The 23,818-nt window shown below is 36.8% G+C and overlaps 1 protein-coding gene across 1 annotated transcript in view; it reads right to left on the bottom strand.

The window, feature by feature from the left end:
• Positions 1-23,057, bottom strand: part of LOC148837562 (aminopeptidase Q-like) — a 32,299-nt gene extending 9,242 nt beyond the window's left edge. The window contains exons 1-10 of the mRNA XM_088912387.1: positions 22,399-23,057; positions 15,479-15,621; positions 13,581-13,720; positions 9,181-9,307; positions 6,119-6,273; positions 5,712-5,825; positions 4,644-4,787; positions 2,368-2,433; positions 1,637-1,702; positions 254-420 (exon numbers count right to left, since the gene is read on the bottom strand). Of these exons, the coding sequence (XP_088768513.1) occupies positions 254-420; positions 1,637-1,702; positions 2,368-2,433; positions 4,644-4,787; positions 5,712-5,825; positions 6,119-6,273; positions 9,181-9,307; positions 13,581-13,720; positions 15,479-15,621; positions 22,399-23,021 (1,745 nt within the window). The 5' untranslated portion in view covers positions 23,022-23,057. The remainder of the gene's footprint in view (positions 1-253; positions 421-1,636; positions 1,703-2,367; positions 2,434-4,643; positions 4,788-5,711; positions 5,826-6,118; positions 6,274-9,180; positions 9,308-13,580; positions 13,721-15,478; positions 15,622-22,398) is intronic.
• Positions 23,058-23,818: the final 761 nt, after the last annotated feature.

The raw sequence follows: 23,818 nt of genomic DNA, 5'->3' as shown, positions 1-23,818 counted from the left end.
CATAACATTTGCAATTATACTAAAGGCCCACAGAGCATGTTGCAAGCATAAAAACCAGCATCAACACAAACCTAAGTACACCATTTTTTTTTTTTGGTCGGCTACATATCCCTTTTCATATAACACAATCTAATGTTAGTTGTCCACCAAAACAATTCACCTCCATGAAAGAGGTTTCACATTGCTTATATAACTTTGCACATTGAACATCTGATTTGCCATAAATGAAAAGCTTAATAAGAAATATACATACTTGCCGTTAGAAGTTTGGTTTTCTGTTGGTAGGGCGCATGGCTCCTGAGTTATAGTGCCAGTGCTTGTATTCAGTGAAATAACAGGAAATCCTGACTGCAATGTCCAGGAGTCCATTATACGTTTTACAGATGTGGGCAGCTGCAGTTCTGACTGACTGTTGGCTGCCTTATCAAAAGACAAAAACAGTCTGCTGTTTAAGTGCAAAAGGAAATGTTATGATTTGAATGCACACATTTTGAACATCGACATATATAGTACATACAGTATGTGCATAAGAAAAAAAATAAGACTACCGTATTCAGTTGATGCAGAGTGTTAATGCAGTCTGGGTTTAACATCAATAACTCATTAAACACACACAAAATGTTATGACCATTTCCAATAGTGAGTGAGTAGCAGTTTTCCAGCTGAACAGTGCAAGACAGCATAGTATTGGATTACAATGAAACAACCTCAGAAAGAATGGTGAGGTCTTCTTAGAGGCACATTTCTCCCTGATCAGGCTGAACTGTGGCCTGATCTCCCAGTCCAGCAAAACATCACTGGGACCAACTCATCGACGTCATCAACAGCAGACAACTGTGACTAGCAAACATTTGCCAGCTCCCTGCAGCTGCACAGGGTGATGGCAAAGCATGTATAGCAGTCTATCTAGAGAGTGATCAGGTTTATGAATCAACTCTGCCAGGATTTTGTTAAGAACCAAAGAGGTCATGGCCAATACTAACTTTGAAATGTTTTCACACCAGTAGTGTGTCTATCTCAGAGTGAAAACTTAAAATTATTTTGATTTTTGTGATGTTAAAAACAGCCAGTCTCTGAAAATGGTTACAAAGGCAACTGATTGTCACTCTTTGTCACTGAGCCCTTTAGAAATCTATTTAATATGACAGACTGAGGTCTGTAATGAACCAAAACCTTCACCCATTTGTCAGTCGTGAAGAACCTGTCATTTGGTTCATAGAACAAGAAAGAAGCCTTTTTCTAGAAAAGACTGTCGTTAAGTATGAGGTTTATGATTTACCAATGAAGTTTTGTTTTAACCAAAATAAAAGCATGCAATGTTTATTTCAGCGATACTGACAAATGGGCCTAGTGAGTCAGTTCCACTGGAAAGTCTTTCATTTTTAATTATATTTGAGCTGTCAATAACTTAGTCAAATAAATTATTGACTTTCATTTATTGAAATTGACGACATTTGAAAGTCTTTACCTGTTCTGTAGCTAATTTAAGCTACTTCAGCCTCCAGTACCAGGTGTGCAGACGTACTGTACATACAATAATTTCCACAAAGAATGTTTTAGGTACCATTCCTTCCTTTTTGAAAGAGTAAAAAAATAAGTAAGCTTTAACCACAGTAATGAGCTTAACAGAAATTACCATTTGCCAGTGCTTCCAAAGATCATCCTGATCAACATTCATGTAGGAAAAGGTCTGAAGATATGTCTAAGAGAAACAGAGAGTCAGCTGGTCAGAGTCAGTCAGCAGCTAAATAATTATTGCTACAGTGCCTAAATAAAACAGGAGAATATATATTAAGGTACTGCATAAGCAAAGTAATGGGTACATGTTGTAACTAAATTGAGCTATTTTAAGCCATAATTTATAGAATCTGTAGAGCACATACTCTAAATACACAACACTGGGTAAGTACATGTGTGAACCTTATATTATACCATTGTAAATTTGTCATTATTTGAGGACTGCCCTGTCTTTCTGCATACAATTCTATCCAATTGTACTAAACAATTATACAATAAATAAAAACATACTCATTAGTACTGTATGCATTAAAAAAAACAGTGCATTTTATTTGTTACTATTTTCCAATGTATCTAATGAGTAAAGGAAACTGAACATCATGATTAAGTACAGAAAATCAATTTTAACAACTGTTATGTAACCATATTTTTTAGATACTGCACTGTCAACGGGCTGTGTAATATTAAAATACTTGTTTAATTAAGAAACTTGCTAAAAAGCTTTCAATAGCAAGATAGCTCTTGAACTAAGTGTTAAAAACTCAATAAGATAGAAGATACTTAGCACCCAGATGCATATACTGTAAAAGCAAAAATTATTTTCAAGATGACCACCTTTGTAAAACTCACCATGAGCCCTTTTCGGAATACCTTTTCCGTCAGAAACTTTGCAGTCATTTTAGTAATGGAAGAACCCTAACAATAAACAATAGAATTAATGTTGTTAAAACAACAAAATTATTACCACACAGAGAAAAGAAGAAAATGTATTTTTCATGTGATGAAGTAAATCAGTCATGTGACCTTTTGACAAAGGTCATAAGACTAGTAAAAGAAATTCCATTTCAAATCTGTAATCAAGCTGTAGATACAAAATCAAAGGGCATTTATAATGTCGATTCTGAACACAAACACATGAATTGTTGTTAGTCACATGGCTAGAAAATCAAATGGCATTAGTCCTTCATCTTATTTGTTTCACAGTTTCAAGTCAGACTAGGTACATTTACTACAAATGAATGGAAATCTAAAGATGACCACAAACAGCTCAAAGCTGTTGCCTGCAATTGTACTGTAGGTGAGATACATTTCACACCATGTATGCTGAGAAATTATTTGTTGCTGCTAAGAACAAAATGTGGGTGATGAACAGAGCACATCACTATTCCTCTCTATTGTTATTCTCATGCGATGCTATCAGTCATTGTCAGCTGTAACAACTTTACAAAGAGAAAATAGACTTAGCCGTAGATTTAAGACAATGGGACCCATTTAGGAAGCTAATTCACCTTTTTGAAAAATATCCACACTCATTTAATATTGCATTTTACTACCAGCAAGGACTATCATCATAGAATAGAAGCAATGAAGCAAGGCAATAGAGAAAATTGCTATATAAGCTGCTATGCTAACTTAATTTTATAGTATAAAGCTATTTTTTCCTGCTCTTGTGTTCTGTGCAGCTTGTGTGTCACCTGTTTAAACTGTTTAGAGTGTGTGAATTAGGGGTTGGTTTGTTACTCCATATATATTTGTAGAGCAGGAACTGACTTGATATATGTATAATGATTGTGAGCTTGTTGAGGGGGTATTTCTCCATGTACTACTGCAAGGTGGAACATCAACACTATTATACTGTAGGGCCTTTGTAAACAGAAAACAATGAGCACGAGAAAGTTCCATTGCTATGGAACCATATGCTATGTCATTCCCCAGACACTCATGAACAGTGGTTTTAGAAAGTGGGAGGAACCATGTGAGACCAGAAGCAGCAGAAGCAGCACCAGTAATAGCTTTTGTCATAGCAGCAGACAGGCTGTGGTGCTGGTGACAATGAGGCCTGTGACTTCTGAGGCATGGACATGGCTACACAACTGACAGGATGAAGGTTGCACTCTCTGGGCAGTGAGGAGAGGCGAGTAGCAACCGAAAGCCAACGATGTTGAAACTAGACCGGTGAGGAGTGTCTAGCACTGTGAGAGGTTGAATGGAGGCAACGGGATGTGGGGCACTGTCAGCTGAGAGGCAGAGCAGTGGCAGGGCCAGACAGAGACCCAGTAGATTTTATGAGTGGATGGACAAGAGGCAGCTACAGGTTCAGCTACAGGCTGGATAATTTACAACATGGACAATGATAAATTATGTGCAAATATGTATACCGTGGAAGTGCCAGTATTTTTTGCATCTACGTCTCAAAGTGTCAGTGATGATAAATCTATGCATTGAGCATTTGATAAGGAGAAGACTATCGTTGGAGTTAGCATTTCCAACTACTTCCTTTCCAGCGGTTCCATTTCAGAAACTGGCATCTTTTCCAGCTCTGGTCTTCAAGTCTCCAAGTAGACTGAATCTTTTATCATCTGGGATTCCACACAAAGTTTGGTTAAGCTTTGTGTAGATAGTGTATATACTGTAGATTACATGGATTCCTGTATAGCCACAAGTTCAAGTACAGGTCAGGCTTTGTTCAGGTCTAGACAGGAAGTAGAAGTGACTACTGTAGGCATAGAAGTAGAAGCAGTGATAAATTATTCTATGGACACTGTGTTAAGTCCATCTTTGAGAGGGGGATCAGTGAAACATATACAGTACAGTAGATCCAAAATCACATTACAGCACAAATAATGCCTTGAGTTTTTGGCCTTTGAGTCTGAATAGTGAGGTGTGATAATAAGGTGTTAACATGTTTGATCAAACCCTGGCCCTGGAGCTCAACTGTGGAATTCTTTCAGAATAGAAAAGATAAAGAAAATCTCTGAGAGCTCTGTGCCAGAAACCTTTTCATTTTGAAAAGAAAAGCTTTTCTTCAGTGCTACTTATTTTTAGGGAAAAACCTATTACACTACGTATTTTTACATTTGGATAAAAAACCCAGGATCACTTTATATTTTCTGCAGCCACTTTACCTTCGAATAAGTCACTAAATCAAACAGGCCCATTATCTGAGTAGGTGTTTCAACATCTTTTTCTTTAACAGCCAGTGAATGAGTCATTTGAATTGAATCTGTAAGAAGCATCCTTTGCAATTCATGGATGACAAATTTCTCTTCCTAAAACAAGAAGAAACATATTGAAATGTCCGGCATAGTTAATCACATGTACATGAACTATCCACTTTTTTTTCCAATTTTGACACACAATTAAAATAATTTCGGTTTTAAATGAGAAATAACACCACGTAAACTTAATCTGTGGCAAGTGAAGACCCAGTGAAAAACAATCATGAAGAAAAAGACAATGCAATGTTTATCCACCTTGAGTTTTCCTGAAGAAACATTCCTTCCTCTGCAACAACCTTCTATTGAAGTAAAAATGTGTGTCAAGTCAATGTAGAGGTAAGGTATCTGCAGGATGATTTACAAGCTTAGATCGTCTGTGCAAAATTGACCTAATGAGGCCTTGGACCCATTTCTAAATATATATACAGTTGAAGTGGTTGATTCAAGTTTTTAAGTGAACTCATGTGTTTTCGTTCAGATACGCTGGCACTAGATTACATGTTTTGATGAGAAGAGATGCATGAACTGTTTTGGAATTTGATCTTTCATCTGGTCTCAGTGTGCAACAATAGAACAAAAGTTGAATAATGACTGTAGTTTAATACATTTTCTGATAGTTCATAGTTTGCAACTGCCTGTGAGGATTTAAATTATTGAGATTACAAATCCTTTGATGGTAAAAGGAAAATTTAATTGAATCTCAGAAAGTCTCTTCTGTCCAGTATCTCCTTTAATGTGCTTTTAAATTAATAAGGTAAATATATAAGAGGAAAATTCTGGTAATGAACTGGAATAAACAAACTTTAAATCAAGTTATTTTTATTCTTTATTGAAAGACGGCTTAAAGTCTGGGGAGGGTAATTTAATGGAAGCACACTAAAAGTGGAAGCTTACCAGCCACTACAGATTTCTTTTGAAATGTGTGGTTTTTTTTCTCTCAGAGAAAAGAAAATTAATATTCAACAACAAACTTACCACATACAGCTGAGGTTCCACTTCAGATGGAATGGTGGATTCAATGTATGTTGACAATCCTTCATTAAGCCATATGAGATTCCACCAATTCATAGTAACTAGATTTCCAAACCACTATAAAATAAACATAGGATACAGTATGTAATTTAGTAACAGCACTTAACTCTCATGGCTTTCATACAAAGGTAGCATAACAATGATGAGAAAGGAGTAAGGGGATAATAGAACATATCTGTGTGCCAGAAACAACAAAACAAACTTAATACTTGCATATCTTTCACTGCTGTGGTCACTAATCAAAACCAGTATAGACATAATTTTTTTTCTTTTATTTTTGTGCCACAGCCAGAAAACTACATCTGCTGAGAGAACCTGAGACAGATGTGGAACAGTAATCTTTAACTTGCCTGATGTCCCAGCTCATGTGCAATGATTTTGCAGATGGACGCTTTGCTCTGAGAAAAATGTATGTTAGGATTATAAAACAATGTGTCCTCCATGAAAAGAAGGAGACCCCAGTTTTCCATTGCACCCGGAAAGAACTCAGGCACTGCAACTATGTCTAAGGAAACAGAAATGTAAACATATTAATATGTAAGCTTCTCATTAAATCGTTAAATCTTATATTAACCTCCCTACTTCCCTCAAGCTAAGTAAAGCACAAGCTAAGTAAAACAAAGTTTTAGATGAAAAAATAGATGGAAATTGAAATTTTAATCCAATGCCAAGGAAGGAAGTGAGTGCAGCTCTTTTATAAAGTTTATGGGATGAGGTGCAGGTTAAGGACAGTTTAGATTAGAAATATAAAAACTGGACACTACTCACTTGGAATTAGTTATATAACATATTAATTTTTACTCCACAATGAAAGTCAATCTGAACTCTAAAACGTGATTTGGTTTGGGGTGAAAACGTGGAATTCATTGAAGCTGATGTTAGGAGACTGGTGAAGGATCTCCTCTGGTTTCAAAACCTGTTGTCTTGATTTCTAATGAAAAAAATGCATTTATTCTGCCTGTTTTAAGATTCATCACCAGTTTGAAAACAAAAGCATGACGTGCAAATTTCCTTTGTGCGAGAATTATGTTTCTACAATGAATGATGATGAACAACATTAAACTTTTGTGTTAGCACATCTATGCTGTATGGTATTTGGAGGATGTACTGTACAGTACTTATGGGACTACACTTTAAGTAACTACTGATGGTTCTAAGGAAGGAGAGAATATGTTTGATAATGTATCCACAATTACTTTTCATATAAAAAGATACTGAGAGAAACTGTGGAAAAAGTCAATGAGGAACAGATTGTGGCCTACAATCAAAACATGCAGAAAAAGAGATATCAGATATGCAAACAGGATTCCAAGGCAGGAACAACAAATAGATGTAAGAGAAGCTAGACTGAGTAGCAAGTATTCCAACTAGTATTCATTCTCCTGAACTAAATTTCACATCTATTCTCTCCATATGAGAGAACACAAATACTGTACATTACTGCAGATTTTTAGAAACTGTAATCTTGAGAGGAGCTGCATCTAAAAAAATTAGATCAATCAAAATACCTGAGAAGCATATTTTGAGGAGAGATAATTGCCAAGTTCAACGAATGGACAGTAGAAAGCAGGCAAGACTTCAGTGAGAGCTTGCAAGGAAGAAACAGGATAACGAACAATATAATCTAAGGAGATGAATTGGGTCTGAAAGAGACATAGTGATGGAGTGCAAAGAGATTTTATTACATTTTATTACAATGAGAAGCAGGATTGAAAAACATAACCATAGAAACAAAACATCACACTAAACAGGTAGGCAAATTGCTAGCATCTGCTGTTGACAAGATCAAAGAAACATATGTTCATTAGTTTTCCTGAACCTGCCTGAGTCAGCCTGAGGCCCTGTTCCATGGAATAACTCTTCTTCACACACACAGCTCTTCCACCCCTTTTTTTGTGTCCAAAAATTCAAATGATAACAATAAAGTACAAATTTATTTCAGATTACAGAAAGTAATCAGACACACTTAAAAGCTACTCCTGAAAGTCACCACTGAATTCAAAACCACTGACAAACAGACCGTTATTAAGGAACAAGTAATAGGTTTATTCCATGCTGAAAAGAGAAGAAAACACAACGTTTTGGCCGTGGAGCCTTCTTCAGGTGTGAGCTGAAATGTTGGGTTTTCTTTCTTCTCTTTTCACCATGGAATAAACCTATTACTTGTTCCTTTGCAGCCTACGCATGCTGACACAGCTACCCACCTGAACTAGATTGTTATTAGTTCATTAGGAATAACACCCAATACTCAGGATGAAAAAGAACCACTCTGCAGATAATACCAAAATAGGAGGGTTAGCAATTACTATGGAAGCAGAAAATATAGACAAGTAGTCTATACTGTAGTAAAAACTATATACTGAAGAGGCTATTTAAATGAAAAACAGTTAGGTGCACAATGCACAAGTAAGATCATATCTGGAGTATTTTGTATAATTCTGGTCACCATGTTCCAAAAACTATTGCTGATCTGGCACTTGTCCAGAGAAAAGCAACCAGATACATTCTGGTACTTAAAAGAATTTCCTAAACTGACGGGCTAAAAGAATCAAACTTGCTCTTCAACACAGGAGACTACAGGGAGATCTGATCCAAATATTCAAAATCCTCAAAGGCATTTACAAAGTCAAACCAACAGATGTCTTCACAATCAACAGTGAAATAGAATCCAAAAACAGGGCAAAAGTGGAAGCTTTGAGGAAGTACATTTAAAACACACTTCAGGAGGCTCTTCTTTTCACACTATTGAACAAGCCATCTTGCTACACCATTCAAGACTATACCCTGCCTTTCTTTCAAGCTAAGGAAATATTGCTGTTACATTTCAAGATAAATGTGAAAGGTAAAAATCTATCAATTCTGCAGATCTCTAAAGATTCACACCTTTGCTCAGTTCCCAAGATGTGATTATTTTATTTCTAAATATCCCTTCATTTAAAGATTTCTGCCTTCCACATTGCCCCCAGAATGTGTCCCTTTACCCTCATATTTTCGCTCTTTCCCACATTTCCATACACACCTCAAGACACCACAACTGGTGTTTTTATTGCTTTCTTCTCTCTGCTCTTTCCTTTGCAACCTACTGGCTAAAGCAGTTCCCAAGTCTGATTCAGAAAATATAATAATTATGATTATTAGTCTGTTAATAGTAAAGACAGTAGACAAAAGATATTCCTTAACCAAACAGTGGATGTTTTCATTCTTGTGAACAACTAAAAAGCCTGGCACTAACTGGGTCAAGTGACAGGTACAAATATGTGTACGTTAAAATATTTTAAACTCTTTCTATTCTGGTTATAAATTAAAATGGCACAATCAATTTCTAAAGCTGTGAAATTCATAGAAAAAGTGTTTGTAAAGAACAGTGTTAATGAAGTAGACCATTTGCTCTAGATCACTTAAAGATACTCACCTATTTTTGACAGAGGATAACTTACATTCAGCAACTCTTCCAAGTGCTTTAAGATTGGTCCCGTGACATTTAGAGCGTAGTCAACTTCACCACTCTGGACAGCACTTTTACGAGCCCACATACGCAACTGAACGAAAACACAACACATTTGGAATTTGGCATAATTATATTCTATGGGTTACTTTTCAATGCTGTTCAGAATTCATGAATTAATTATAATGCCTGCAAATGCTTTCTTATTCTTAAGATGCGTTATTAAACTGAGGTTTAAAAAACTAAACTCCAGATGTAGAACAGACCTTGAAAGTGTGTTTTTTAGACTCCCATCTGAGCAGACATTCATCCATCCACTTTCTAACTGATTTATCCAGTTCAAGGCTGAGGGCAAGCAATGAGCACAAGGCAGGATACACTCTGGAAGGGGCACCAGTAAGTTTATGAGTAGGTACAATACTGCACTTATGTTAATGCTGCCTAGTGATAATTAAATATCATCCATGTAGCATACATTTCATGTTCAGCTTATGTGTTAATGTTTTTTTTATTTAGAGACAAGGTGAAAAACCCATCCTGTCTGAAAGTGTCCAGTGATTTCCAAAAAGTGAAAGCTGATCTGTTGCCAGATGGAAGCTCTAATTTAAAGCCGCCATAAAATAAAAATATTGTCAAACAAAGTCATTTAAAAATAAAAGAAAAAAGAATTTGAACATCTATAATATAATATACTCCCTGACCATTGATTCTTTTCCAATATTGTAAGACTACTATCGGCAACTTAAGATGGATATACAGTATGTGACACAAGTGCATCATTATCAACACAAAGCACCTTGATTTCTGGTAGAGCAAATGATCAAAGCATATGCTAAAACCATTTACAATGCCTCTCAGAATCGTATAGCTGCCACTACAGTCTTACTGAAATATAGCAAGAGCTGGAAGAATCATCATGAACTACGGATGAACGTCTGAACTGCATCACTAAAGGCATGTCTAATAAAATCAAAAGCATTTTAAAAGCATTTTTCTTAATAAAAAATGGAACAGGAGCATGAAAGTAACCCTCTTTGTTTTACATTAAGAAGCTGTAGTAGTTTATTGCCTCTGTGGTATCAAGAGATAATTTCATTGGTTTAGATTTAATTATTTCTGTCAAGGATCATTAACATGTACAAATATACATTCTGTTCTTACTGATGTATGTCCTTCATGTGAGCATTGACTAAAAAGCTCTAAAGATTCATGATAACATGTTCAAACTGTACTATAGGCTGTACAAGGGACCATAATGTGAGTTATGTAAGAGAAGAAAGTCTTGTATTATCTATCTATATACCAATTATTAAAGGGCAAAAAGGTGAAACCATAGTTTAAAGTGATGTAATGTGAAAAGCTATAGCCTGAAAATGTTTGGTTTCACAAGACAAATGTTGTATATATGGCATGTTGATTGCAGAAAGGACTGTGATGACCATGAAGCTGTGAAAAAATGGTCTTTAACCTTAATCCACTTTTATAGTGAACTCTTATTAATAATTTTATAAGAGTAAATAACCACATTAATATAATGCAGCACTTAAACATTTAAACATCACATGATTTCCACACACATACTGTAGTCACCAAGATACTTTGGGGGTGGTAATAGCTTTTTCTGTAAAAACTGAAGGAAATGATGCCTTCAGGATACAGTACAAATGTCCCTAGGCCAGGGATGAGTCTGGGAGGGACTGTGTGTTAGCAGGTTTTCTTTTGAAAGCACCATCACCTGAAGTGTTGAAATTCAAATTAGTCCGATTTAGACAGTAATGAGCTGATTGATCTTGTTGAGAGCTGAGTTGGAATGAAAACCTACAGACACACAAGACCTCCAGGTCCACAATTACTCACCCTTGCTAGGGTTCATTGGTACAGCCAAGGGAACATGTTAGAAATTAAAAGGGAAAGCATGATGAACAGCTCCCGATAGAAACCCTGATACTTACCTATTTCACTTCACTTTCCAGCCCACCTGCCATTGGCCCCAGCAATGTCTACTTTGTTTTTATCTTTCTCTTCCCCTATTTCTTTCCACAGTCCTGCAGGAACCAGCCTGATTACTGATGCTTGCCCCCCCCCCCCCCGCAGCATGCCTGGGTCTGTCCTTAAACAGCTCTTGCCCCATGCGGTCCCTGTTCCTCTAGTATCATAGGCATGGCCCTCCTTCCCCTCCAGTATCCTACACGGTGAGGTGTCAGTCTAACTTTTTTCCCCAACCTTTTCTACTCCCAGCCCCAGCTCATGTGTCTAGTGTCTGCAATATCTGTCTGCAGAGGAAATGGCTTATATTCCCTTGGCTTCACAAAATTACTCCAAACTCCCCTCTGGGATTCTGTACAGTTCCTGCATTACAGTACCTGGCCAGCAGCCATATCACAATGCAACTCACAACTGGCACCCTACTGAAGCTAAGCAGGTGTGAGTCTAGCCAGTACCTGGATGGGAGGCCTCCTGGGAAAAACTAAGGTTGCTGCTGAAGGAGGTGTTAGTAGGGCCAGTAGGTGGTGCTCACCCCACACCCTGTGTGGCTCCTCATGCCCCAGTATAGTGATGGGGACACTACACTGTAAAAAGGCACCCTCCTTCAGATGAGATGGAAGACTGAGGTCCTGACTCTCTGTGGTCATTAAAAATCCCAGGGTGTTCCTTGAAAAGAGTAGGGGTGTTGCCCTGGAGTGTACTGGTGCACTATGGCTGCTGTAACACCATCCAGGTGGGGCTTCACGTTGATGGTGGTGGAGGGGAGTCCCCATTACCTGTAGAGCGCTTTGAGTGGAGTGTCCAGAAAAGCACTATACAAGTGTAAGCAATTATTATTTTGTAGTGCAGGGTTTGGGAGAGCTCTTCCTGAAGCAAAGCTCTGGATGCGATGCAGCCCTAACACTGGCTCCTTCTCATTCAGACGTAACAGTATATTCCAGCAACACTTTCACCACCTTCATGCACAACAGTATTCACTGCACCTCAAACTCTTTACTCTCACGGGTTAACTTCGAAATATTACTGAGGCTTCCACTGGACCTTTCATGTACAGTTTTCTTTATCCATCAGCTAACCATATCCTTATATTATTTATACATTATATTATAATAATAATAATAACACCTTGGGATTTTTAATGACCACAGAGAGTCAGGACCTCAGTTTTACATCTCATCTAAAGGACAGCACCTGTTTAGAGTATAGTGTCCCTGTCACTATACTGGGGCATTAGGACCCACATGGACTGGAGAGTGAGCACTCCCCGCTGGCCCCACTAACACGTCTTCCAGCAGCAACATTAGCTTTCCCAGGAGGTCTCCCATCCAGGTACTGACCAGGCTCACACCTGCTTAGCTTCAGTGGGTTGCTAGCTGTGAGTTGCAGAGTGATATGGCTGTTGGCTATATATTAAACTTTATATTCTACTTTAATATCTGTAACTTATGAATTCTACATCAGCATTATGAGGTCCCCCTCACTTTCTGGGGGGATACCAATGGCCTCAGCCTCATGGCCAGGCTGTCATTTTCGGAGCCAGGTGACTAAATCCAATAAAACATTCCAATTCACACTTCTGCTCTGTCTTAATTAGAATTTAACCATTTATACTGAACACATAAAAAATGCAAAACAAATTACTGGGGAACATGTGTTTAAGATACACAAAAAAAAATGTAGGAGTTTACCCAAAATATTGGGTGGTTCCTAGAGTAAAGCATATGTTTTGTTTTGCAAGTGCAGAAATGGCAGGAATTGTAAAAGGTGCAATACCATTTCAGTTCTGTTTGGGAAGGGTAACATTTTCAAGTTCAGTATAATAACAACTTGAAACTCAAATCATAAATTTTGTCTATGTAAGTAGACAAAAAAAGACACTTGCACACTACTGAACATGTGAGTCAGAATGCCTAGAATATGCACATACTGTACAGCATATACAAATGAGAAACATCTGCAGTAAAATGGCAACATAGTCCCCTGTTGCATTTCTTTAAAAAAATAACTCTGGAAACAGTACTTTATGCAGATTTCTGGCAGTGCTGCACACTGGCTAGGGTTCTGTAGAATCATGGTTTCAAATCCCTGGTGCAATACTGCTGTTGCACCCTTGAGCAAAGTACTTCGTCTGAATTAATTCTATTAAAACACCCTGCTGCATAAATGGGTGCAAATGTGATCTGCTTAGGATAAAAGTATCAGCCAAACAAATCAGTAAACCCTTCATACTGCATTATATTTCAGCAATATTGGGCAGATGTCTGGTATTGTGTATGATGGCTGTGAATAAATATATAAGCATTCGCAACCCTCGCTCATGCTATATGAAAATCACGTACATTAACAGACTTGACAAATTAAGTTTTTTTTAATTGACATACCTCTATTCCATTTTCACGACTTTCTATATAATCAAATTCACACACCATTAAAGCTACTATGTAAGTTGACATTCTTGGTGTTCTTTTAAATTTTGTAACATTCCACAAGGTCCCATTGTTATCCTCTATTTCAGAAGCACCTGAAAAAAATAGCATTTGTTTTACAAACAACAAATAAATAACGGCAAAGTTAGAATATTTAAGAACACTAACCTTTCCAACTCATGTACTCTTTGGAATCTATGTAAAATCTATCATTGTAGTACAAAACTATGAAATTGTCAAAAAAGCATAGCAAACATTCAACAGTCTTTATAGAGTTCTATTACATTTTAGGTTATTTGATTTTAGACCATAACAATAGGTCAAAATCTAACATATCTGGGCTTAATCCTAATTAATTATGCAATGTAAGTAACCAAAGACAGTTTAGCATCTCACAGATTATTAAAGCTCTAACGAAACAGGACATATTTTATGCTAGAAAAGTCCAAATAAACTAGGCCCAAGTGCCAGACTGATAATTACACATAATGTGAAGACATCTGTTAAGTAGATAAACACGTCTCTGTTGATCTTTGTGTTATGCTCCTAGGATGTGAGCAGTAACTGTGCTGTTAAAAAGTGTCCCTTCGATATATTAATTCGACATTGTACAGAATGTATGTTTCGCACGCTGAAGAATGCTGGTAATCTACAGTATATCAAACTGCGGTCAACAAAGTGGATGTACAGTTCTTGCCAGAAGTGTCAGGTCGTATGATGTGACATACTCTCATTAAAGAAAATGATAAGAATTTAAACACATTTTAACATGCCAAATAGCACTTAAAGCAACATACAAACAGTTTTACAAATGGCAAATGGCAATTTGTGTTAATTGCGAGGTTCACTGCCCTTTCGTTTTTTCCAGTCTATTTGTTGTTCCAGCGACACTGATGAGTAAAAGGCAAACCATTCCCCGTCTGAATCTGACCACCTGACAGCACGAGATTGTACAGATTCACTTCTTTGCACACTGTCTCCATGTTCAGCATACGCTACCGCTGAGTAAACAATCTTTGTGTCTGTACATTTAGATGCCGAGTTTCAATCATTCATTCATGTGTACAATATCTGCACGGTCATCAATCACATTTAGCGGGAACAAATGACAACAGCCTTCCTTGTGATGAGAGTGGTTGTTTTTCCTCAGTTGGTCACTGCTACTCAAATAACACATAGACTGCACATAAATGTAGAGGCAGGAAACCTAATTTTGCAATTAAAAGATCTCCAGCTGGGTCTTCTCCATTTGATTCCTTACCGGCGAAAACGTGTTTAAAGAGGGGACTATTTGAAATGACCCTCCGTGATGCTTGTGCCTTAAAAGCTGCCACTGTTTGCAACACTTGTACTTCAGCCAAGGTCATAAAAGTCAGCTAAAAGTAATGTGTGAGCCTTGTTAGTGACTTTACTGAAATGTTCCCTTTAACCTGAACAGGCCTCAAGTGTTACATTTTTACTACAGGACTTCAGCAGTGATTTTTTTTCAATAGATAGAGTTTTGACTGATTACACAAAAGTTCCTTGTTATTCATTCCTTATCCCCAGCACATATAATATTTAAAAAAAAACATCCTCCAGAGCAATGAATAGAAGGATGTTTCACAGTGACAGCATGAATTGCTTAGTCCGTCTGGACGCAGAATATTCACAGAGCAAAATAATTAATAAAGCATATGTACAGTACATTTTGAGACCACTTTGGAAATTCTTATAAGATTCTAATAGTTGTCTACTTTTATTGATCTATCTTACATACAGAATGTAAACTTTACCAATTTAAATGGTGTCTATTTTTAGTTTTTTTTCAGTGCTTCATGTTTGCCATTACAATACAAAATATTTATACTTACCAACAGCTGCCATGTTTGAAAGTGCAACATACTTAAAAAGGTGGACAATCCGTATATCAAATGTGGCTTTCATTGCAGGTTCATCAAAGCAAGGAAACACAGATCTTGCATAGGTTGGCTCCAATTGGGAAACAGCCAAAGTCCTGGTGGTTACATTTTCAATTAACAAAACAAGCTTTGTACTGTAGGTTTCATGGTCACAGCACAGTGATTTCAAGCTATTGTATAGATTGTTTAATCTGCATGCACACAGCCATTATAATTTTCTCCATGCTTGTTTTAATATTAGACCTTTTTCATGTGCATATATCCCTTGGGAATAGTTATTATTAAACATACAGTACCAGCCTGCTGAAGTTCAAGATACTGTATACATGCGTTACTACAATTGAAAGATGTCTACAGATGAGTAATGAACAAAATTTACAGAATACAGTAAATAGCTTTAAATTAAATGTTGATACCCGCTTGTCTCTTAAGAAAGTTTGTAAATGAGAGGAGGCCATTGATTCCATTTACCTCTTTTAGCTTGTAGTAGCTAAGTTAGGTCATGAAAGAATAGGCGTAATTAGTGGGCAATTAGTTCCAGACCCACTCTACCCTAAAACTATATAACAGCATTGCTAATTGGAGACTGGTCAAAGAATGGCAGGTAAAATTTATTTCATAAATACGTTTTAAAACAATATCTTTATTTGCTTACGCAGAAAACTACCCAATAAATTCAAACTTTATAGGAGTGTGCCACAGCGGCACAAGGAATTCACTCACTGTAAAAGATTATATTTTCAAATCCTGCAGAAAATTTAAACTTCATGGTTTTCCATATTGCTTTAATTTTCATGGTCCTAATGGATAGACTGCTCCTTTTTTACAAATTCATTCCTTTTTAAAAATGTATTTTTAAAAAACAAATATTATTCTGACGATAATGGATATGTCAAAATATATTTTTGATCTAAAACCATAATTCTCATTGTTGTGCAGGTGTTGTGAAGAAAGTAAATGGTATACCTTACCAGGAATAGAATTACACAGATATACAGTAGGTTATCTCTAGAAAGGTAATCAGAAAGAGGAAATTCTGTATTTTATAGACAGTATGAACTACAGTATGTATGAACATTACATAAAGCATGCATTTGTTGGTAAAAATCATAAGGTGATGAAAAATTATTTTTATAATTGATTTTGTAATCCTGAATCCTATTCAATAGCTGTTATTCAAGATCCCACAGTACAATGGAAGAAAACTTTTTTTTTTGCAACATCGTGGGATTCAGTCACACAGTACTGTAATCATATTCATTTCCTGAAATTTCTCTCATAGCATGCCCTTCAATATGAAAGATAATCATGGATAATTAACCATTACATTTAATTCCTTCCATGGGGCCAATGGAACGCACTTATACTTAACCTCTGTAATCTATAAGGCACTTCTTATGAAAGACAGAGAAGCCAATATGTTAGACTGATTTTTCATTTGTCTTTATCTCACCATATATTTCAAAACCATCTGCTTAAGTGAGAAAGGAGAATTCAATTACAGGGGCTAATAGTGTCATGGGTCAGATGAGGTGTCATGTCAATAAAAGATATCCGGTGTTTTATTTTAATAGAAATGAATCAACTTTACAATATGTCAATGATTTTGCAGAGTATTTCTTAGTAGGATTAGTTTTTCTAAAATCTTAGTAGGATTTTAGAAAAAATATAAATGACAAGCTTATATTTTTCTAAATTAAACTATATTGATAACAGTCAAAACTACTGTATTATACAGTGTATATTATAAAGCAATTGTAATACAGTATATTTCTACCATCAGTAAAAACACAAACGAACTTCTAAACTTTGCTTTATGGGGCTCTTGTATTACATACTGGTATCTGGAAGTCTCCGGGTCACATATTTTAATGACAGGACAGTAAAAAATTAGGTGGAACTAAAAAATATGCATCACCGGGCTGGCTGCTGGGATAAAGTGTAACAGGACAGATAAATAAACAAATAAAATAAAGATAAATAGATAGGTAAATAGATATATATGATTCTTTTAACAATTCTAAGGCCAATTTTTCCTTAAATTGCCTACACCCTTTATTGTTTATATAGTTAAAGTCATGTAAGCAATAACATGGATACTGTACATACAGCAGAAGACTCTTACCGTACAAATGGATGAGACTTTGAAATAAAAACAAAGCTTTGCTTCCTTTAAAATATATGCTCAGTTCATACATTTTACTTCATGAATAATGTAAGTGTAACAGAAAGAGTTACAGGTAGAACCATTATCATATGAGCCTTGTGTTTCCTTGGAATTAAATTAATAATTTACAGTGTGACCAATACTGTATTATGATTGTAATTTTGATTTGTGTTATCATGGTACTGTAAACATGTATGTGTATGAATAATTATGACTATGTGCAGTGTCATTACAATTACAGTATATTTTTTAAATTGTTTTAAGTAAGACTCATTATTAATCTTAACTAGTTTAGTAAACTTCACACTACTGCAATACACATACAAAACAAATTACTCTTAATCCTGTAATATTTGTGATTATCAATATTTGGAACATCAACATTTACAGTACATTAAAAGAGTAGAAGATGTAGGTCAGGCAGAGATACCACCGCACCACTGTGCAGCCCCAAATTACAGTATGTGTATGCAATTATTTTATAGAATTGCTATAGAATATAGGATTTTAAAATTACATAAGCACAAGAATTTAAGAAAACTAATTACCTTCTTGTGAAATGCCATTGCCAGAAACTACAATTCCCATTACACTGGGATACTGAAAGTGAGGAAAATACTGTACTGTATATACTGTATCAATTAAAAGGTTTAATATAATCAGAATGAAATACTGAAATGTGTCTTCTAGAATATGAGTAATTGTATAGTTTTATACACATTTGTGATACTTAGCATTATTATGTACTTCTCATAGTTAATGTTATAAAAAATGTTAAGCATTATTATGTACTTCTCATAGTTAATGTTATAAAAAATGTTATTTCGCCTCAACAAGTTAGCCACTGAACTTTAAAATTAAGTTAAAAGTAAAAATTAAGAAAAATAATCCTTCAGATTTGTTATTTAGCCACAAGAACCATGGCACATGTTGATCATGTGTTTTTTTGTGTGATATGAATCATAGATTCTCTATTCGATTTCAAGTGATTATGAACAGTAGATTTGCTTTTGTACTCCAGCACAACATTCATGAGCTTCAGAAGAGTTTTTTTAACAACTTTTTATCAACTCTTATCAACTGAGGATTTACATTATTTGAAGCACTCTTGATTTCAAGTAAAGATTTTATACAGGCACTTCACGGGTGCCATGACATGGCTGGCTTGCAAGGAGTGTTAGGAATCAAAGCAAGGCTGAAAAACAACACTTGGATCTATGATTTAACATTTACGGTACATTAGTAGGTTAGCAGAACAGAAGACATAGGTCAGGCAGAGATACCAGGAGATGCCAGGAACTAAAAAATCAGACACAGAGGGAAGTTAGGCAAGACAAGCAAACAGACCTGAACAAAACAGGAATACGTCATGACGATAGAATGAGATAAAATCAAGTCAAATTGAGAAAAGGGAACTGGCACCATTGAAATTGGAAACTGAGCATGGTAACATGTTGAAATGCAGTAAGTCCAGATAATATTTCCGTTGCCCTGCTTGAAAAGGCAGGGGAGGCCAATCAGGATCAGATTTAAGCTACATGTTCCAAAAACTGGAAGACAGATGAATGGCCAGAGCAATGGACACATTTAGTATTCATCCCATTATATTAAAAAGGTGTTTCCTGCGACTGTAACAACTACTGAAACAGTGCACTGGTATCGCAAACAAGCAAGATCCTTGTAAGAGTGATCCTAAAGTCCTAAGATCCTAAAATCTTCCAAAGCAGAGATGGAGACTGCTGATGAACAGGCTGCTTCCAGACAGTATTAGAGTCCAGATAACACATCTGCAAATCTTCATAGAAAAGGCAAGAGCGCATCAGCAGCCACTGTACCTCTGCTTTATGGACTTCCAGAAAGTTTTCGACTGTGTGCCCTAAGAAACTCTGTTGTTCAGAGCTCTAGCTGGAACACCTTGACCAAATGATTGTGAATCTATAAGGTTGTGCACCACTTGTGTGTCATCTACCTTATCCTATATAACATTATCCTGCAATATGGCAATGAGGCAGACAAGCAAGCATTGGAAGGTGTAAAATGTGGCTTCAGCACAAGTGTCAAAAATATCACTAACTTACTGAACAATAAGCTGATGATCTAATACAACTCACCTCTACAGTAGAAAAAGTGCAGGAGCTAGTAAACAGAATAACCAAAACAAGGGAACATCAAGAAAAAAACAAGTGTTAGTATCCGATTGGCTAACAATTAACATGCTGAAAAAGCATTTTTCAGCATGGAATAAACCTATTACTTGTTCCTTTGCAGCCTACGCATGCTGATGCAGCTACCCACCTGAACTATAACAATTAACATGTACAAGGTACATGTTTGGATTAGAACATTACTTTATCTACCTAGGATCAACTGTCAATCAAAGAGACTGCTCCAGGGCAATTAGAGCTTGCCTGAAAAAGGTGTCCTGTGTGATGGAGAAACTGAAAATGGAAAAGCAAAGGTACTGTAGCACTCTCGGGTTCACATGGGTATGCGCCCTCTCAGCTGCCACCTCAGGTCGGCCTCCCACCATTGGGGACTCTAACCCGGGCCTCCGGCGTCACTCAACAGGGACCCAGCCAGCTGAGCTAAAGGGAAATCTCCCGTCAGCCCCGATGGCTGTGGTCCCTGCTATTCACAGGGGAGGGCGGTGAAGTCACCGCGCTGGTAGGCCGGCTCGCACAACCTCTAAAGTCGGCCGTATGCTTTACAGTACTAACCAGCTGTGGCCAGCTGCAAAGTACAGTTTTAAACTTATTTAGTTTTAGTTTTAAATTAAAGAAGGCTGATTGTCAGAGGATAGAGGCATTTGAGATGAAGAGGAACGTCTTTGAGTAGATCAACACTGGTCTATTGGCTGCTGGGAACAATCAAAGAGAAAAAAAACCTAAAAATACTAAGTATAAAAGGTTAGACGAATGGGAAACTTTCTACCAAAAGTCATGCTACAAGATTGATCTAATGGAAAAAGGCCTGCAGGCAGACTGAAATTTGAATGGATGTGTTACAATGGACAGGAAAAACAACTGCAATTGTCAAATGAGAGAATGTCAAATGCGTGTAGAAGAATAATTAATTACCGCCTATAGAATAGAATAAAGCAATAAAGAGGGTGTGTTCTTTCATTTGTGTATTCATTGTGTATTTTTTTTCTTTTCTGGATGTGTGTGCTTTAATACAAATTTCTGAGATCTGAGTACTGTTCTGCATTTACTGATTGTGTCTTGATGGGGCTGCCCTCCACTACATTCTGGCTACATGTACTGTATTTAGGCAATGGAAAGAGTGTGTGTCACTGGGTCCTGCGTGAAGTGTTTAGGTGTTGACTTGCTGATATAATTCTCCATGGCATTTGACAAATTAAGGAATATGCCTCTGGGCCAAAGACCTCCCATTCTTTCATTCCAAGAAATGACATCTAATGCAACAAAAGACCAGATTCCTGGGACACATTATTATCCCTGACAGCACATCCACCAATGTGGAGAATGTTGCAATAGTCAGCTTCTGGCCATTCTCCAAGTCAGTTAAATAAAAACACATGCAGTTAGGCTTGGCGTCTTACAAGTACTGTGTCATCTTCAGCTTTGCAGACATTGCTACTACTCTCATCACCTCACCATGAAAAAATCCTGTTTCCCCCAGAATGAGGACTGCCAGATGGGCTTTCAGCAGCTCCACTCGGCATTTATGAAGGTACCATCTCTGGCCTACCTTCATGCTGAACACAGATGCCCAATGATGAGGCCACTCTCATTACAGAGGAGAGAGCCATGTAAAGTACATAAACGGTGCCCACATGTCCACTCAGGAACAGCTGGGTGTGGGCAGAAGAGTTGATGTGACCTGCACCTCCCTGGGTGATTTAACAACTGTGGAGCTGGCGTGGATATATCACCCAAAGGGGCAAAATATTTAACTGCCCTGAGAAACTTAGTGCACCACACTTCAACTGGGCAGCTGCCAGGAAAGATAAGGTCTGTTTGTATTATGCCAGTTCAGTCATGTTCGATTTTTCTTAAGGTTGCCACCCTTGTGTTTGTGGCATCACTGTTATTGTCTGAATCCAGTTCTGGACTGTAGTCTTGGTGAGTTTAGCAGTGAGAAAGCGGGCGCTTTGGGTGTGTTCATGGAGCACTCCCTGCTCTGGTATTGCAGATCTCCCCCTTGTGGACATAAGGACTCACTACATACTTCAAAAAATATTTCTAGTCACAAATAACCCACAGAGCTAGTAAATGTTACAATATTTAAATCCAAACTGAAAACTGTTTATTAAAATATTTAAGTTGATATTATTTATGGAGAAAGACTTGAGAGATGTAAACAGTATTGTTTTAATGTAATTTTAGACTACTACTATTTAAGTGATAAGTGCAACTGCATTAATGAACTGCTTTTTTTCAAAAATGATTTTAATTAACATATATTTACAATCTATTTATACACTAGATTAGCATGAATTACGTTTAATTGAAAAAGTTTGGACTGTGGTGTCCTGTGGAATTATTGTGTTTTAGATCGAATATGGACTTAACCAGCATATAAACGTTAATATAGTGTACCAGTCTTTAATGATTTAGTGGGACCCATCATTCAACAAAACATTAAAAATATATAAGATATATATTATATATATAATCTCAAAACCATCTGTTTTTTTTTCAAATAATTGAGAAAACAGAGTCCTTAAAAAGAATAAACTTACATGTCTTGTCCGTCTTCTGTATAATGAGAGACAAAAAGCCCAAGCCGTCTACCAGTACTCATATATCCGGAAAACCTTATTCTCAGTACGTAAAAACTACCTTCTTTTAGTGTCTTAGATAACTGAATAAGCATATAGGAGTACACATCCGAATTCAGTATGTCTAAAACCTGTGGAACATCTGTTTCCCCATCTGTAACAACGTTAAGTTCAACTCCTGAGTTATTGAGTTTTTCGCTGTGAAGTACAATCAGATCCGTTTCTTGTTTGCAGGTGAAGGTGATGTTGATCTCACCGGTGAAAAGGTAATCGTCGTTATCATCGGGTTCCAGACGTGGCCAGAGCTCAAGCTGGTAATTAATAGGTGCCAAAGTCTGAGGAAGTCTGTGGCTACCCCAGATCTCGGGGACCGTTGGTGTGATTGTGGACGCAAGGATATAACCCTTAGTGGTAGACTCTTGATTTAGCTCTTCGTCGTGTGTCCTGTTTCCATAATCAATCCGTGATCTGGCGTAAAGAGTTGCCAAAGTTGTAAAGCCAACCAGCAAACCAGCGAAGAGTAGCGTGAACAGTATTACCGTTGTTTTACTCAGATAAACGCCTGTTTTGGATTTGGGACCCATTTTTCTGGATTACAGTTGCGATGTGAGGTAGCTAAAGTCAGCGTTCCACTGCACAGCTGTAGTTTATTTATTTGAAGTTTTCTGGCATGTCCTGAAGTAGTACTCTTGGTTTGTACTGGGTGAGATGAAGTGGGCAGTACTTACCGGTCGACTCCAGCTCCCCCCTTTCACAACTTGGAAGTGGAACCCTGCAACACCTGCACTTATTAAGACAGAATATTTTACAGTAGCAAACAATACTGAGTTAATTTTACTTATAAAATTCGGAGAATCTGCACTCGAGAAAATGATACGTCCTAGACTTATTTTACTTGCTGTCCTTATAATTGCACTACACTGTTTGAAAAGTAAAATTCGTTATAATGTATGGCTGCGTTATCATTATAACGCTAAAAACTATAAACTATAATATCAATTGAAATCCACAAAACGTGGCTTTAACGTAGACAATCGCTTTAATCCCAAAGGAGACTAACAATAAATTAACACACCGAAAGTAAACCTAGAGCACCCGGTTTTTTTTCTTGTACTGACATGTAACAAATACAGTAGTAAACGAAAATAAATAGAAAACGATTTAAATGGAGATTAACCCTGATGATGACTGACCCCTGAAATATTTGTTTTGCACATTAAATATTAATTTATTACTAGAGGACTTTCATGTACTTGCTTCAAAATATTTAAGAAAAAGTACTACTATGCTTCTATCGGTTTCATTCCTTGAGCTGTTACTGAACTGACCGAGTAGACAACAGATGTGAAAATAATCATTTTATGTTAGCATCTAGACTTTA

This window comes from Atractosteus spatula, chromosome 3 (assembly GCF_055471065.1).
Source record: "Atractosteus spatula isolate fAtrSpa1 chromosome 3, fAtrSpa1.hap1, whole genome shotgun sequence".
Lineage (NCBI taxonomy): Eukaryota > Metazoa > Chordata > Actinopteri > Semionotiformes > Lepisosteidae > Atractosteus > Atractosteus spatula.
Note: the sequence above shows the minus strand (reverse complement) of the source record. Positions and strands in the feature narration are given on the sequence as shown.